General features: G+C 42.5%; 1 protein-coding gene across 3 annotated transcripts in view; it reads left to right on the top strand.

Moving 5' to 3' along the window:
* Positions 1–19,071, top strand: part of DAPP1 (dual adaptor of phosphotyrosine and 3-phosphoinositides 1) — a 108,835-nt gene that overhangs the window by 77,525 nt on the left and 12,239 nt on the right. For all 3 annotated transcript variants that reach the window (XM_089680554.1, XM_089680556.1, XM_089680555.1), the window contains 2 exons: positions 6,370–6,496; positions 12,027–12,074. In XM_089680554.1, the coding sequence (XP_089536680.1) occupies positions 6,370–6,496; positions 12,027–12,074 (175 nt within the window). The remainder of the gene's footprint in view (positions 1–6,369; positions 6,497–12,026; positions 12,075–19,071) is intronic.

Genomic DNA, 19,071 nt, shown 5'->3' with positions numbered 1-19,071 from the left:
TGGCCCCCTCCCCCTCTCGCCCCCCCTCCCCCTCTCGCCCCCTCTCTCTCTCGCCCCCTCTCTCTCTCTCGCCCCCTCTCTCTCTCGCCCCCCCTCTCTCTCGCCCCCTCTCTTCCCCTTCTCTCTCTTCCGCCCTCTCTTCCCCTTCTCTCTCTTCCCCCCTCTCTCTTCCCCTTCTCTCTCTCTCTCTCTCTTCCCCTTCTCTCTCTCTCTCTCTCTTCCCCCCTCTCTCTTCCCCTTCTCTCCTTCTCTCTCTCTTCCCCTTCTCTCCTTCTCTCTCTTCCCCTTCTCTCCTTCTCTCTCTTCCCCTTCTCTCTCTTCCCCTTCTCTCCTTCTCTCTCTTCCCCTTCTCTCCTTCTCTCTCTTCCCCTTCTCTCCTTCTCTCTCTTCCCCTTCTCTCCTTCTCTCTCTTCCCCTTCTCTCCTTCTCTCTCTTCCCCTTCTCTCCTTCTCTCTCTTCCCCTTCTCTCCTTCTCTCTCTTCCCCTTCTCTCCTTCTCTCTCTTCCCCTTCTCTCCTTCTCTCTCTTCCCCTTCTCTCCTTCTCTCTCCCTCCCCTCTCTCCCTTCTCTCTCTTTCTCTCCCGTCTCTCGCTCTCGTGTGTGTGTGTGTCTCTCTCTCTCTTCCCCCTCTCCCCCACCCCTCTCTCCCTCTCTCTTCCCTTTCCCCCCAGCCCCTCCTCTATTCTCTCTCCCCCTCTCTCTCTCCCCCCTCCTCTCTCTCTCTCTCTCCCCCCTCTCTCCCCTCTCTCCCCCCTCTCTCCCCTCTCTCCCCCCTCTCTCTCCTCTCTCCCCCCTCTCTCCCCCTCTCTCTCCCCCTCTCTCTCCCTTTCTCTTCTATCTCCTCTCTCTCTTTCCTCTCTTCTCTCCCCCCCTCGCTCTCTCTCTCTCCCCCCCCTCTCCTCTCCCCCCCTCTCTCTCCCCTCTCTCTCCCTCCCTCCTCTCTCTCTGATTGGTGTCAGTGGGAGGAATAGTGTGCCATCATTAGTCAGTGTAGAAGTAATAGTACCCCATCGTTGGTGTCAGTGGGAGGAATAGTGCCGCATCATTAATGCCAGTGTGGGAGGAATAGTGCCCCACCGTTAGTGAGTGGAGCTCTAACAGGAAGAGGTGGGGCCTAAATAGGAAGGGGTGGGGTTTACAGATGAAGGGGTGGATCTTAAACAGGAAGGTGTGGGACAAATTTAGATGCTGGGGGGTGCCCGATTTTAGTCTTGCCTAGGGCAGCACAAAACCAAAATACACCACTGGAAGCAAGGGAGGTTGACGCCCACATAGGGTGCGTTTTGGGTTAACATATCATTAAAATAACCCTACAATAATACTGTTCTCATTCTCTGGACCACGCATGGTTAATACTCCTCTGGCTTGGATATTTTGTAGCTACATCTGATATATTACCATTACTGTTTGCAAACAGGATTGCAAATTGGAATGATACTTGATACAATCTCCAGTAAAAAATATACTGGGACTATGTTCATTGACATTTATCCATAATATGCCAACAAATCTGGAGATTTAGGAATTCCCCCATTATATATCCTTGTCAGTTGTGTATGGGACTACCCAGGGATCAATATTAGTCCAGCATGCTGTGCATTGATTTAAAAACTAGTGGCCACTCTTTCTATCTCTATCTGTCCTCTATGACTGTCCCTTTGTTCTGAGAGCTCTCAGCTTTGATTGGTATCCACTTGGTATAATATGAAGATACGAAAATTATCTTATATATGTATCACTTTGATCCAAGATATCTGATTGATTTAGAGGTGACCCTTGACACCTTTTACTGAGTGTGTTTATGCGTTCAATGTGTATTCGCTTTTAACTAATTAATCAATAAAATTAATTATTAACCAAAAATATCTGTCGGTACAGAGAATTCTGTTTATAATTTTTCATTTTTGATATACGATTTAGAAAATTCCTCTATGGTTGAGGTTTTGAGGCAAACCCATACTTTTTATGCGAGAGGTTTTTAATTATAGGAATTGCCAAAGCCTTTAGCATCAGTAGCCCCTATTTAATAGATCTTTAAACCTGTGAACAAACATTTAATTTATTACAGCTAGTTCGTGAATGATTTAGCTGCAATGGTGTTCATTTTTCAGGGTAAGAACATTTTTATCGACATCAGAAAATACCTGTTGATATTCCAAGAAATTAAGGATCATTGTAACTTCTTATGAGTTGGAAAAAAAAAAGCACCAATGATTGCATCTTCCTTCCAAGCTACCATCTGCATTTGTATACTACAAATTCCCCCTCTCCTATCATAATGGGGATGGAGAGGATGATGTGTTTGTAATCCAAATTAGGCTATCAGCCTGTGTGACAAATATGTCTTTCTCCACAGATACAGTGATGAACTTAGTGTAGTCACCTAGGGACAGAATGTGTGTTATTTGCAGGATTACCAGTTGAAACTAAAGAAACAAAATTAAAAAGAAAGCTAATGCAACCACCTTCTTCAAGAATTGGCATGCTGCATTAAATCACATCTTTCGTTTCAGTGTTATATACACTTTAAAGTAAACATGAGGAACACATAGACGCTCCCATTGCTGACTCCTGACAGTGCTAGTAGCCTGGCTTTTATGCTGATCCTTTTGCTTCAATAGTCATTGACCTGGAACAAGTATGTAGATAGACTTGATATTTTTCTTATATTCTTAGTCTCATATTAGTTTGGTTGGATTGGGTGAACCTCTGTCCTTTTTCCAACATTACCTACTAAGTACAGTAACTGCAATTCTGACTTTCCAGGTCTGTGTACTTGTTTCAGGTCAATGACTTAATGGGGTTTAGTTACTAAAACTGGAGAGTGCAAAATCAGGCTCACTTCTGAATAGAAACCAATCAGCTTCCAGGTTTTATTACCAAAGCTTAATTGAACAAGCTGAGGTTTGAAGCTGATTGGTGCACAGCTGCACCAGATTCCGAGTGCTCCAGTTTTAATAAATCTGCCCCACACTATGACAGTTAGAGCTTTACAGACATGGCATTTGTAGTAGGTCAGCAATAGCAGCTCAATACATAAAACCAGATGATGTGTTGGGCGGAGGAGAAATTAATAGGCGCAAACAACAAAGAATATAAAACTCTTACAAATCTGTATTAGTGTAACAGATAAAATACTACATCCAAACCATAGTTTTTTGTTTTTTTTTATGTACTTGATATGTTCGAACTGAATAAAAAATTCCCTTGAACTATACACAGTCATGACAATATTACAATCATCCTTTAGGAAAGGCATACAGTATATTTCTAACAGAAAAATGTCTGCTCAAATTTCCGACACATTTTGAGGCTTGCTCTTTCTCAGGTAAAATCCAGTGGATTTTTCTATAGAAAATAAAAAGAAATCAAATACTACAAATCTACTTGTGCTTCCATCAGAATAGAAAATGATCTATCTTTGGATCACTTATATCATGTCACAGTTTGCAACAACATAATGAGCAAAAATGGCTTGAGATCAAAGACAATTAAAGCTCAATATTTCTCCCTTTAACACAGTAGTGTCATTTCAGTATATTCTTTATCTTGTATTCCAGTTATTTGTTATTTAGCTAACATCCATATCAAAGAATTAGCCTTAGGCCCAGTTAGTGTTCACTGATTCTAATATAGATCTGTGAAGTCACTGTCCATCCAAGTTTCATCCTGTATTGAATCTCAATGAAGGGTGGTTGATGTTGCCCCTGAAATGCGTTGGCTGTTTTTATGTGACCACCAATTAAAATGATCTTAGTCTCTTTCATCCAATTTTGATATAGTTTTTGGCCTCATTGGCGCTAAGATGAGAATGGATGTGTCCATTTAGACTACATATTTCAATTTTTATCATCTTGAAGCTGGCTGTTGAGACATTTTCAGAGTGAGACGAGGCCTTTAATTACAGGAATGGGGGTTATAGTGGTTGGGTTCCAAAAATATATTAATTAGGGCACCAAATCATCCACTTCCTTTAAACATTTTAGCAAGGATTCTTAGAAGGGTTGGCCTTGGTGACAGGGCAGTCCCGATAGGGGTGCTCAAGCAATAACAGAATCACTATGACCCAAAAGCAAAAAAATGGGTGTCGCTCAGGTAAGAGGTGAAATCCAAGATAGACCCCCTTGAGTGCTGGCTGAAAATGAGCTTGTCCAGGCTCCAAGCTGAAGCATATCAAGAGGAGATGTCCACAAGCTGCACATCTGATAGTAGACCTGAAGGAAGAGTGAATGGCAGCCTCAGCCCGGGCTCCAAGCAGGCCTGGTCAAAGGCCAGGCTGAGGCTGCTATTCATGCTTCCACATGGGTCTACTATCTGATGTGTGGCTTACAGACTTCTTCTCTTGACAATAACAGAAGTAGATCTAAGGCAGAAACAACCTTTGAAGTAGCCTTGTCTCCCGTTTTCCCAGAAGCCTTCTGAAAATTCAAACCTAGTCCAACAGCGGTTTACATCAGTTCTGAATTTTTATTGTTGCAAATGCAATGGTGATTTTTTTTTATTTGTCAGTGCTTAGCATGTATTATGTAAAATGTATGTTACTAGATTGCGTGGTTACTACATTGCAAAATATCCAGCATTGTGTAAGAATATTGCACAATGAAAAAGCTGAGTAAGATTTAAGACAAAAAGGAAATATTGGGTAACAGAATTATCTTTAAAAAAAAAACAAAACCGATGTCCTCCTTTTTTTCCCAAGGCCCCTCCAGTACGACAAAAGTATCATTACCTCCCAAAACCCTTAGGACCCTGATGTAACATTTGCTTCAGATCTTCCAGAACTTGGCAGTTTATATTGTGATAAGTGATATTAAATGCTCTGGGTTTTTTTAAAATAACAAACATGTCATACTTACCTGCTCTGTGCAATGGTTTTGCACAGAGCAGCCCCGATCCTCCTCTTCTTTGGTCCCCCATTGGTACTCCTGGCTTCTCCCCCCTGCTGAGTGCTCCCATAGGAAGCTGCTTGCTTTGGGGGCACTAGTGCTTGCTCACCCCCGAGCCCTGCTCTGTGTGTCTATAAAACACTCTGAGCGCACCTCAGATATGCTTCCTCCTCTCCAGCTCGCTCCTCAGTGGTTGTGATTGACAGCAGCGGGAGCTGATGGTTCCCGCTGCTGTGTTTCAGCCTATGAGGAGAGAGAAACCCGGGAAAGCCGAGGTGCCTGTTCACATTCACATCGCTGGATCGAGATCAGATTCCTGGGGGGCAGGAAGGTGGCCTTGTCAGGAATGGACTCACCACAGGTGGTGCTGGGGCTCACCTGCCTTGTGGGCTGCAGTACCAGTGCTGGCCAGTGGGTGCTCTCAGCAGCCTGAATCTCACTCCTGCAGTCAAGCCATCACCTGAGGCTGATTGCAGGAGGTGTATTTATGCAGGACCAGGCCTGCAATCAGTACCTTGGTGTTTGTTCCCATGAGCCCCTGTACCTGCATCCTGTCTGCTTCCTGCCTGATCTTGACTCTGCTAGAACTCTGCCTGCACCAACCCCGGCTATTCCTGACCACTCTCTTGCCTTCTCCTTTGTACCTTGTCTGCCCGATAATTACCGACCCGGCCCTGCAATGGCCCACAATGCACACGGTTGTGACGTGCTGGTGCTGGTTTTATGGGGTTAATACAGGCAGTGAGGAGGCAATATAACTTGGAATAAAAGTTGGTTCAAAGGCTGAAACGTTTATTTGATACACCCGCTCAACCTTTTTTCTGACTTTTATCCAATCCCTTTGGTACACAGCACAGGCTCAGTTCAACAGCAGTTTATGGGAAGGAAGCCAAGACCAGCAACCCTGTCTGTACCCACTGAGTGTGGAGCAGCACCTTTTTTTATGTGTCAACATTTTGTAAGTATTCAATTGTAATGGCCACTGGTGTCAAGGGGTATAAAGAAGACCCCCCCCCCCCCCCCCCAGGGGAGCACAATAGGATGCCCAGTTTGAAGCATCATTGTAATGGGGAATAAATAAGTATGTTTTCTAAGCCACCTTCCATTGATCATCAATGGGTCCTATTTAACACCTATGATGACTTGTGTGTTCTAGATATGCCCCTGCTCTTCTACCCAGTGTATCATAAATTTTGTCTAACATCACAAATTCCAGTTCATTTTTTATGTTTGGAAAACCTCTTGCTTTTGGTAATGTGCATTTTGTACGTTTGTTCTGCATATTATTTTATTAAAATCAGAAATCTGTTTTTCAGTCGCAGGTGCAGATTTTTAAAATTAGGCTTTTTTATTTCCTTCTCACAAAACTGCAGAAAATCATCCTAAAGTCCTTAAATTGCAGGGATTAAACGGTGAATGTACTACTAACGGTATGACATCCAGAATAACATAGCGCTTTGTTTTTTTTTTTTCACTGTAGGTACTTTAATCTTATTGAAATACCCTTACCCACGGGAGGTGGAAGAACCATCAATATATGAATCTGTCCGAGTACATACTGCCATGCAGTCTGGTCGCTCTGAATCTGACTTAGTGCCTTTGGCCCCCTCAGTGAGTAACAAAATCAACAGAATGCTTCCTTATTTTCTGTGTAATCAGCAACCTTAAAAGATAAGTTCAAAAAATAACAAAATTCACATTTTTTGGCAGGTAAAAACAATGTGCATTTATTATTTTTGTTGCAGGACTCTGTAAAGCATTGCACAAGCAATAAGCAGATTGCTGGTGCTATGCAGGCCTTCTGCAGACCTGTCAGTATATCTGCTTGCTCGTCCATCCTGTATGGGTAAGCAGATATACTGACATGAAGAATCAATTAACTCCCATGGCGCTGCAAAGCGCAATGGTCGTTTATTGAGAACTACAAGCTGACAGCCACTAAGGTTGTCAGGACTTTTAGTTCATTCATTCACAGAACTCTGTGAATGAATGACGCAGCCGTATGGGCGGAGCTGTTCTGCCTTTAAAAAGTGACAGCTTGTACAGTGTACTTCTCCCCGTACTGCTGTTACAAGGACAGAGGGAATCGGTGAGCGGCTGCAGCATTGGGAACATGAACCCTAAAAATGGGTGGAACATGTACCATATTCCCAAAGGTGATCTCCTTTAGGGCTGAGTTCACATGGGCAACAAAGGAACCAAAAAAACAGACAGGTGATTCATTTTTGTACCTTCCCCTAACTGCCTGCCCTTGAAATGACAGGCAGGTGTTCAGGTCCATACACATTGGGACTGCCATCATGCTTTTCCACACGGTGTGGCAACTTTAGCTTGCCATGTCGCGTTCAACAGGCAGTCTCGCTTGTTAAACGTGCCCATTGAAGTCAAGGGCAAGTGATTGTGTTTGCAATGCAAAATCTCCCTTGGGGTCAGAAAAGACAAACATTCAGGAGTTGGCTGTATTGCCTCCTGAACCTCTGCAAACAGCCCCTTAACTGTGTGTGAACAAGGTCAGAATGTCCACCACCTTACTAGACTGTTCATACTTGAGCGTTTTTCAAAACGACACTCAAACACTCAACAAAGAAAATTCCATTAATTTCTATGGCTTCTGTTCACATTTGAGCATTATGCCAGCCATAGCAAAATGCCTGTCGCTCAAAAAGTGCATGCTCTACTTTTCAGGCAGATGTGAGCTTTTTGTCCCCATAGACATGGAAAACACCAGAACAGCAAAAAATTTGAGCTGAAAAACCGCTTAAAAACACAAACAGCAGCCCCTACCCTTTTCTAGTATCACTCCACACCTTATAAACACACATCTTGTGATCAAAATGGAGGAGAGTCTGCTTCTGGAAGCTGAGTCATTCATTGCTCCAGGGGCGGACTGACAACTCATGGGGCCCCCAGGCAATAGGGGATCATGGGGCCCGTGTCCTTGCCCAAACTCAAAATAGCCTATGGAAAAAGGTACCAGGGTCATCACATGGGGCCCCCTACTGACCCTGGGCCCTCGGGCAGTGCCCGAGTTTCCAAATAGTCAGTCCGCCCCTGCATTGTTCTCATTCGTGGCCACCCCTGCATCTATGATCCCAGGGATCCCCATTATAAGACCTGGGGAAGAACCACATAGAAAGAAGTGGGACAAAACTTGCTGCCCCAGTAGAACTGCTACACTGCTTTCCAGGTCAAGGAGAAAAGTACAGTACTTATGTGTACAGCAGCCAAATGCTTGATTCTACCCTCTTCTTTAAAGAGACCCTGTCATCAGACCTGTCATTTTAGGGCTCGTGCACATGGGCGCAGAGGGAAGCAGTCAGACACAATTCAAGTAAATAAACTTGCTATGGAAAGAGAAAACACAGCAAGTAGGGCTCGTACATTCGGGTGCAGAGGGAATCAGTCAGATCTACCAGCACACTCAGAGACATATTGCAAGTAAATAAAAAAACTTGTTATAAAAAATGCTTCACGTAAGTTTAAAAATTGCAGCACAAAAAATGTAGTAATTTGATGTTTAGAAAAGAATGTATACACTAAATTATGTACATATTATTGCTTTGCATAGTAATTGTAACTATGAAATGAAAATGTAACAGTGCTTATTAATATACTTATTTAAAGGGCATATGTCTTGTCTCAAGCTAAACATAGGAATTAGATAATCATTGAGTAGGAACAGTCCACCTGGAGAACATTTTCTTATCTGGCAAATAATTTTTATTGATGATTCCGAGAATGACAAAACAGTTGGTTAACCACGCACAGGGATCATAATGAAAGAGCATAAAGTGGAAACTTAGGTGGGGTCACATACAGTACAATATGACAATTTCGTAACATAAGATATCAACTGGTCAACCTTGTGGTGTGAACCGTGGGTCTGCATGAGTGACCTAAGTCTGGGGCCTAGGGGCATACTGGGGAGAGACAGAGAGCGAGCGCAGGCAAAAATAATTTGCCAAATGAAAAAGGAGTAATTAAAAAAAGGGGGGAGGGTGAAGAGGGATGAATAGGAGCTGGGGGGGGGGGGCAGATAAGGTTTCCGCAGTCTTGGGTGTATTTAAAGTCAACTATAGATTGCCCATACTGGTTGGATGCGGGGTGGGGAAAGCATGCAACCACCAAGGTTCCCATACTTTACGAAATTAGGTATGGGAATCCTGTAAAATACTAGTCATCTTTTCATTGACCACAAGGGTGGTCAAATTGCTCTTCACTGCAGCAAACATGACAGAGGTTTTCTTCCAGGCCCACGCTATGGCACGTTCAGCAGCAATAAACAGGTAGGCTGCAAGCTTTTATTGGTAGGAGAATAGGCTCTGGTTCGGGCATTATAATAGAGCAAGCTTCCCATCCTTGCGAGTGGGCATATGAAATAAGGTGTAGAGGAGCCTAAAAACCCTGGACCAGAACCCTGTTAAACGCGGGCAGGACCTCCAAATATGAACAACATCCCCACGTTGGCGCAGTCCTTAAAGCACCTATTGCTGCATGATGGGTTCAAACTTGCTATATGGGCCAGGACCCAATACCATCAGAAGAGGACCTTGTATGCTGACTTTAAGGCAGAACTGTAAAAGAGCATTTCACAATGGAAGACCAGGCCTTACTCCCAGGGGTGGACTGACAACTCATGGGGCCCCCGGGCAATAGGGGATCATGGGGCCCTTGTGTCCTTGCCCAAACCCAAAAAAACCTATGAAAAAGGTACCAGGGGCATCTCATGGGGCCCCCTACTGACCCCGGGCCCTCGGGCAGTGCCCGAGTTTCCAAATGGTCAGTCCGCTCCTGCTTACTGCACTCTTCAGGGCCAGAAGAGGTTGCTAGGTTACGTTCCCACTGGAATTTATAAGAGGTGGAAGTGGGAGAGTCAATAGCATTTAGGAAGGAATAAATCATTGAGATGGTGCCTGGGGAACTGGGAGAGTGTAGGCAGGTATGTTCAAAGGCTGTTTTTTTTTCCATGTGGAAAGTAGACATGCCCAGTGCTGGCTTATTTTCTGATTATATAAGAGGAAAAACATAGATCTGTCATGAAAATCCAGTGCAGTCAGTCGTATTCAAGGTGTAAATATCATTTTTGGTATATGAAATGAGCTGAATTTTTGGGGCTTATCTCACTGATGTTTCCATTTGATAACCAGCTGAAATGAAAAACACGTTCTTGTTTTCCAATGTGCATGCTTGTGAATTAAAATGCACAATGCTTTAAAATGCCCTTGGCTTATTTGTATACCTTATAGGGACACTATATTGATAGGCCATCCTATCCCCCAACAAGGTATACTCACAGATTCATACTACATCACCGGTTCCCCACTGCAGGAATTCTCCGTGTTAGCTTCAGTGTATGATGAAGTTGGAGCATACTGAGGTGGATTACATCCCTGGCATCTGCCATGTTTTGGCAAGGCTATTGCCTGGAGCATGGTCACATGGGGAAGGTCATATGCTCCCCCATCCCCAGAAGTACTGCTCTCATATAAAAATAGAGCAAGGCCTCCAACAGGGTGGAGAAGCAGCGAGAGAGTGTAGATCAGTGAGTATATCTTGCTGCAGAAGGGGGTGTGACTGGGCAAAAGGACAGTAAATCTTTAATGGAATAAAGATATTACATTAAAGAGTAAACCAAGGAGGTTTTTCAATTTCATTATAAATATGCTTGAGGTGATTGTAGCCGTATTAGTGCACTTGCAACAGAAACAATTGAGTACTGACGTGATACTTTTTTTATTACATCTTGGGACACTAGCATACTCCTTCCACAAGAAAGGTTACAAGGACAAAACTATCAACACCAGCATAAACACAGCCTTGAGAACCCGAAGGGAAAATCTACTTCAGTACAAAGAGAAAAACAAACAACCGTGTACTTCTAGTAACCACATACAACCCAGCACTAGAAGGAATAAGAAAAATAATCAAAGATTTACAACCCATCATAACAGAGGATGGAACTCTGAAAGAAATATTCCAGCAACCCCCAATACTAGCTTTCAGACAACCCCCCAACCTCAGAAATAAACTAATCAGTAGGAAACTTCCTTCTGATTTTGAGGTCACAAATAATGGAAGCACACCCTGCAATAAAAAATGTTGCAAAAAAAAAAAAAAGCAACCAAATCAATCCATCAAAAAGTGTCAGACACTCAAAAGGGATCTTCAATATCTCCAGATCATACAGCTGCACCTCCAGTAATGTTGTGTACCTTATCCAGTGCAGAAAATGTAGCAAAGGATCTTATGATGGTAAAACAGGACAGAAGTTGCAAACAAGGATGAATTTGCACAGACATACCATCAAGGAACATAAAGAAGATGACCTTTGCACACCTGTGGGAAACCATTTCGCACAACCAGACCACATTATGGAAGACCTCAATGTTTTAGTTCTTAAAGGAAATTTCAAATCCATTCAGGAAAGAAAAACTTTTGAACTAAGAATGATAATTCTATTTGACACGAGAACGGCCTTAATTTGAACATGGGATTCCTCAATCATTATCCAACATTTTCATGGCTCCCTCTGTGAGTGTTGTTCTTCCCCCCCCTTTTGCTTTTGCTTTGCTGTGTCTTATCTCCAGGCTAACCCTAGGCTTGTGTTTCTTTTTGCTTTTTTTTTTTTTCTCATTCCCAACATCTCTTCTAACATTCTGCTAAAACGTTGTAATAGTACTGCTTGGACCTTGAAGAAGGGGGCATACCCCGAAAGCTTGTCCTCAAAATTGTATGTTAGTGCAAATAAAAAGAGTATCACGTCAGTACTCAATTGTTTCTTTTATAAATATGCATTATTCATGATGATACAACATGTGAATAGTAATATAGACAGACTATCTGCCAGTAGATCCAGAAATTCGAGCAGCTTATTTTGTATGCAAATCTTGAATTTTCCTGTAAAAGCAGATGTTAGAACTCCCTCTCCAGCTCCTTAACCCCTCTGCTATTCAGTGATGACACTGTTCACATTAAAGAGCCAATAGCGAGGCCTTGGATGAGGAAAAAGTGGGGCCGAGCTTGACTTGTCTGGATCTACAGATCACTTTACTTGGATGGTAGTCTTTGATTACACGTTATTTTTAGCATATGCTTGGGTCAGTTATGGCTTTACTTTAACCTCTTTTTTTTGTGTTTTCAGTTGGGTACAAAGGAAGGATATCTGATAAAACAAGGAGGACGTGTAAAGGTAAAAAATGTTAAAGTAAAATTTTACATTCCTCACACAAACATAGGGAAACCAATTCATTGCATTTGTTTTAAACACACGTCTTCTTTCACCAAAAATAAACAGCATGGGCAGACTAACTAGCACTTTTTTGTATACAAATCTGACTTTAATACAAAAGGTAATAGCTACACCCTTATGTTCATCTTTAACCACTTTTCCCAGTCACTGATGTATAAATGACAGTCTCAAGATGGGCAAAGATGTGTTTGATGTTTTGGGTGTGATTGACAGCCTAGCTTCACCTAGGTTAGGTGAGAGGTAAGATGGCAGTGCCTCATAACTGGGTCTCCAGGAAAGTTTCTGTTCATTGACTATATATTGTTACGTCTGTAAGATAAACAATTCTATTGGGCAGCAGTAAATATTGGGGAATACTCACAACTAGACCTATTACCATGCTATGTCTTAAAGTGGAACTCCAGAGAAATTTCAAAACCACCCTTGCAGTGTGGCTTCTCTCTGCACTGCAAGAGGTAAATGCTCATTTTTGTCTAGGGTACCATTCTCCCAGCAGCTAGATTTCTTGGTTGTGGGTGGGCTGTCGACATCATCACTTACAAAGCAGGACTGCTGCTCCTTCCTTGTACATGATAATGTCAGAGTGCCTGAGACCAACGTAGCACTGAACAGAAGCGGCTTCAGGGGACCCGTGGCACAGAAAGGAGGAAGCCTGTGAGAGTGAGGTACCCTAGACAAAATGAGCATTGACAGAACTTGGCTGAATTTCCTATTAGCTCTATTTTTCTCTTAGGGGCTTTACAGCTGAGGTGTCTGCTACTGAGCTATTAATGTTTTTCCACCTGTGCCTACCATTATGTAGGCATCTAAACAATATGACTGTCAATAATGGAGAATGAGACTGAGAAAAGGGGTATTAGAGCCAGGAATTACCATCAGGGTCCAGAGAGACAAAATCATGCAGTAAATGAGCTCACCAGCATCTACCAAAAGCCAGAATATTAGTATTTGGTGAACCTTAGGATGGCCATAAATATTCAAACATTTTTATCTGATACCTTTCTATGACAGAATGTGTTCTATATACCTGGAACAAATATTGTAGAGGGATAATGTGTATGATTAATTGAAAGGATCTAAAGTCTATATATTTGTTTGTGGGTAATGCAAGTTTTTTGAGGGGGGTTGGGTGCAGAATTTTTCACCGCAGTCTACCTCTGTGGGGTGCGCTGACTAGTAACGTGGGGCAGATCTGTGTCCAAGTGGTCACTGCATTTACATAGAACAGAACAAGTCACCTGACTACTACTGTATTCTGAGTGGTAGAGGGAACCCTGCATAAGACTGACTGGTCCTCTGTAGTGAGCTCCTAACAGCCATCTTAGGAAACCCCTGTGCTGTGAGATTTGGTGACCCTTTTGGCATGAACAGGACAAATAAATGTCACATACTGCATCAAGGGTGGTCCTTGATGGGAAATTACAGGGGATAGCCAACATCATGTGTAGCTGAGAGTTTGGTCTACAGGCGTGCCTCCCAATTAAATGAATCTTTTTCATGGGAAGAGAGCAAGACCAGGTCATCATGTGAGGCACAAGCATATCTTATGCAAGGACTTTCCCTTTGGGGGGAGGTAAAAGAAACCCTGTATGCCCCCGTATTGAGAATTTGAAGTGCTGTGAATACCATTTTTGGAAAGACTTTAGTCTTTCAACAGATAGAGCTTTTTTGGGACAGACACAACAGAAGTTCCAACTGGACACTCAGTGACCCAGGTGACTGTGATCACCCAGGCACTAGAAGTTAACTAAGATGTTTATTATATTGGGGTGTGCCTTAAGCCACCATGTTGGAAATGCCTCCTTATAATAATAAGATTGTTCTCTGACAAATTACAGTCAGGTCCATAAATATTGGGACATCGACACAAATCTAACATTTTTGGCTCTATACACCATCACAATGGATTTGAAATGAAACAAACAAGATGTGCTTTAACTGCAGATTGTCAGCTTTAATTTGAGGGTATTTACATCCAAATCAGGTGAACGGTGTAGGAATTACAACAGTTTGCATATGTGCTTCCCACTTGTTAAGGGACCAAAAGTAATAGGATAATTGGCTTCTCAGCTGTTCCATGGCCAGGTGTGTGTTATTCCCTCATTATCCCAATTACAATGAGCAGATAAAAGGTCCAAAGTTAATTTCAAGTGTGCTATTTGCATTTGGAATCTGTTGCGTCAACTCTCAAGATGAGATCCAAAGAGCTGTCACTATCAGTGAAGCAAGCCATCATCAAGCTGAAAAAACAAAACAAACCCATCAAAGAGATAGCAAAAACATTAGGCGTGGCCAAAACAACTGTTTGGAACATTCTTAAAAAGAAGGAACGCATCGGTGAGCTCAGCAACACCAAAAGACCCGGAAGACCACGGAAAACAACTGTGGTGGATGACCGAAGAATTCTTTCCCTGGTGAAGAAAACACCCTTCACAACAGTTGGCCAGATCAAGAACACTCTCCAGGAGTTAGGTGAATGTGTGTCAAAGTCAACAATCAAGAGAAGACTTCACCAGAGTGAATACAGAGGGTTCACCACAAGATGTAAACCATTGGTGAGCCTCAAAAACAGGAAGGCCAGATTAGAGTTTGCCAAACGACATCTAAAAAAGCCTTCACAGTTCTGGAACAACATCCTATGGACAGATGAGACCAAGATCAACTTGTACCAGAGTGATGGGAAGAGAAGAGTATGGAGAAGGAAAGGAACTGCTCATGATCCTAAGCATACCACCTCATCAGTGAAGCATGGTGGTGGTAGTGTCATGGCGTGGGCATGTATGGCTGCCAATGGAACTGGTTCTCTTGTATTTATTGATGATGTGACTGCTGACAAAAGCAGCAGGATGAATTCTGAAGTGTTTCAGGCAATATTATCTGCTCATATTCAGCCAAATGCTTCAGAACTCATTGGACGCCGCTTCACAGTGCAGATGGACAATGACCCAAAGCATACTGCAAAAGCAACCAAAGAGTTTTTTAAGGGAAAGAAGTGGAATGTTATGCAATGGCCAAGTCAATCACCTGACCTGAATCTGATTGAGCATGCATTTCACATGCTGAAGACAAAACTGAAGGGAAAATGCCCCAAGAACAAGCAGGAACTGAAGACAGTTGCAGTAGAGGCCTGGCAGAGCATCACCAGGGATGAAACCCAGCATCTGGTGATGTCTGTGTTCCAGACTTCAGGCTGCAATTGACTGCAAAGGATTTGCAACCAAGTATTAAAAAGTGAAAGTTTGATTTATGATTATTATTCTGTCCCATTACTTTTGGTCCCTTAACAAGTGTGAGGCACATATGCAAACTGTTGTAATTCCTACACCGTTCACCTGATTTGGATGTAAATACCCTCAAATTAAAGCAGACCGTCTGCAGTTAAAGCACATCTTGTTAGTTTCATTTCAAATCCATTGTGGTGGTGTATAGAGCCAAAAATGTTAGATTTGTGTCGATGTCCCAATATTTATGGACCTGACTGTATGTTGAAGTGAAATTAAGATTGCTATCTAAATCAAAATGGACATTCTGTATCCGTAATGTTCTGGAATGAAGAACGAGTGAGACTTCTAATGGGCTCTGTGGTAAAGAAGTAGTTGTCCTGCACAATGGAGGGCACTGTGATAGAGTAAAAAGCTTTTGGGTCTCCCATTAATTAAGTGGACTGACTGCTGGTGGTTTAAGTCAGGCCCCTGGCCTCTAGAGTCAGAGTTTCCATGTTGATGTTGACTTTGTGTAATGGTAAATGGTATGGGTTACTGACCCTCCTTTTATCTGAAATTTGTAGAGTCCCTTGCAGGATTTGGAGGCTCAGACAAAGGGGAGTTTACATTTCTATACACACACACGCACACACACGGCACTGCCCTGGGGAACATGTACCAGTGCAAAAAAACCTTTTTGAAAAAAATTCCATTTGGCCATGAGCAGTGTTTGTTTTTAAATACTTAAAATGGAGTATATAAATTGCTCAAATCCTTTAAATAACATGCCTAGGTGTGTCCTAATCCTGCCTATGAAGGGGTGCATCACTGTGATGTATAGAAAGAGCTGCAGCAGCACTGACATTTACAAAGAAAACAAAGTGTTTAAAATTGCAGGCAGATGACATGTCATTGAGCTTCTTGTTTTAAAAAAAAAAAAAACAAAACACAGATTCCTGTGTGCCAGCAATGAGGTCTTTTGCCTGCAATTTAAAGTGGTAATAAACCCAAAACCAACAATATAATATATTGCAGCTTAACAATCATTCAATATGGTGGCTGTTTATGTTTCCTTTTTGCAGTCTTTGTCCTTCTGCCTTCACCTGGAGATCTGGCCAGTAACACACCTCCTGTATGAGGCCCCTTTGACACGGGGCAGACCCGTCAGCAGATCCGCTTTCTGAGCTGGGGATCTGCTGCTAAGCAAGCAAATGACAGGTATGTGTCTACTCTGCTTAAGCAGAGCAGACACGGACACAGCCCACTGTCGGATGGAAACGGACCTGTCCATTTCAATCTGATCTGCCAGATGGATGCGGAACAGATCCCCATCCATCTATTTTTAGCAGACAGGATCAGAATGGATGTAGGTGGGTGGAAACGGACACATGTCCATTTTGTGTGAAAGGGCCCTTAGATTGCCCCCACTCTGGACGAATGAGCACAGGAGACATCTTTGTACAGCATCACTAGAGCAGCATTGTTAATCTGGGGGAGGGGAGTATTAGATGGACTAGCAGATCTAGATACAACAACAAATTGAAGCCAAACTCCAGCTCACAATTTATAATCACTTACAACTTATTTTTCCTTATGAAAAAAAGGTTTTACATAATAAATAAAAGCTGATCATTTTAAGCAGCCATGTCAGTGGTAAATGGTTTGTCTCAACCCTGTAACTGCTATGTACATCTGAAAGAGAGCTTGTTCTTTTGAAAAGCAGCAGACTTACTGGCCAGATCACCAGGTGAAAATGAGGGAAAGAGCCTAAAAATAAATAATGCAGCCATCAGAGCTAAGAATTAGTAGGCTGTAATAATAATAAATGTTTGCTTTTGGGTTTGATACAACTTTAAACGTTGTCATTTTTTTTTCTTTGTAAATGTCACTTTTACTGTAGCACATGGTCCATATATGGTGAATGACATCACCCAGGAGACCTTGTATATAACAGATGTCATCCACTGAACTTGTCATTTGAGTGACAGGCAAATGCACCAGAATTATCTTGACAAAGGCATTTTTTTGCATTTGGCAGGAATTGGGCATCCACAGTTTTTGGGATTTTTTTTATTTTTTATAAAGGCCTTGTGAAATGTTTGGGTGTCTTCATTTCTGGGTTACAACTGTTTTTTTTTTTTTTTTTTGGGGAATGAATAGGAGTACCATGTACCTCCATGGGATCTTCCAGATTCTGGTAAGGCCCCACTTGCAGACCCCCACAACCACAGGGCCATGGTTATTGGGAAGAGGGCCTTGCCCTCATCAACGTGGGAACAAAGGGCCCCCCTGGCCAGGTATCCCCCCCATGTTGAGGGCATGTGGTTTGGTATAGGGGTGGAAGCACGCCACCCACCCCCCCTTTTCCTGGCCATACAGGGTGCATGTATGTATTAAGGGTCTGGTATGTATTTTTAGGGGGGCCCCAATCATTTTTTTTGCATGGAATCCTCCTTAAAATCCATATCAGTCCTGAAGGATCTGGTATGGATATCCCAGGAGACTTCGCCAATTTTAAAAAAAATTCATACCCGATTTAAAGGGCTGAGTATGAATAATAGGGGGAGGGGGTAAAAAGGAACTCTATGCCCTCTTTTTAAAAAAATTATTATTAAACTACAGGATTCTGAACCATGTAATTGAATGGGGTTGGTGACGTCACTGGTTAAGGAGCTGGAAGTGGCTGCACCCCTCAGCATCTTTAATAACCATTGAGAGCGGGAAGCTGTCATGTGTATCAGTGGAACTAATACTATTATTATGCCATTTGGCTCCCAGAGAATGGGTAAATGTTTGGGTGTTCATTAAAACAACAAAGGCTTTGTACAAAAAATGGCCACTGCCCGAGTCTATAACTGGCTTTTGCAGCAAGGACACATGAACGGGCAACGCATGTCAAAAAAAAAGGAGAAAAGAAAGTTCCAAGTCAACTAAATACATGTGCCTCTACTATGGGGGCTCTCAAAATTTGTAGAGTTAGGACCACAGAATATCGGGGTGCTGTGGCTTATGTATGTATTTGCAAATGCTAACTAAACCCCTGTTTTTAACGCATACTGTTAGACAGATTAATTCGGTTCTTGGCAAGCTGGCTGGCAAGTTGACTTGGAACTTTCTTTTCTCCTTTTTATTTTACAAGCTTTCTTAGGGTATATACTGATGTGCTCTACTTTTCTTCTGTATCAAAATTTAACTTATTGCCACTTGTTATTGCCACCAAAACATTAAAATCTGATACCCCTCATTCACACTATGGGATCTATTTATAATTATTTTCAAACATTGAGCCAAGATTCACACATTTTCCAACTGAATCCAATTAGAAAAGTTGTGTGAATCTTGGATGAATGATGCTTAAACTATGTGTGAAATCATTTTTAAAAAGACCCCCTATGTGTCACATTAATGCGCTGTTGATTGTTGAGGTGCAGTGCTTTAAGGCAGCCAATTCATTTTTAATGGGCTGACAGTGCAGACAAAAAAAAAATCAAACCTAATACAGCCCTAGTATCTAGTATGCACAGCATGTGAGTTTTGCTTTGCTGCAGTAAATGGATTTTGCCCGCTATTGTAATTTTGCATTAGGGTTCCTTTGTTACTGTATGTTGCGGTAACACACAAAACGTGCTAAACCAGTGGTCTACGAGGGCCGGATGTGGCCCTTTGCTTGCCTTTATCCAGCCCTTGGGACACTACTCCTCCAACTGACCCCAATAATGAGATGCCACTCCTCT

This window comes from Staurois parvus, unplaced genomic scaffold (assembly GCF_062004578.1).
Source record: "Staurois parvus isolate SC_StPar_1 unplaced genomic scaffold, SC_StPar_1.0 ptg000244l, whole genome shotgun sequence".
NCBI lineage: Eukaryota > Metazoa > Chordata > Amphibia > Anura > Ranidae > Staurois > Staurois parvus.
This window is presented reverse-complemented; position numbering and strand designations above follow the sequence as displayed.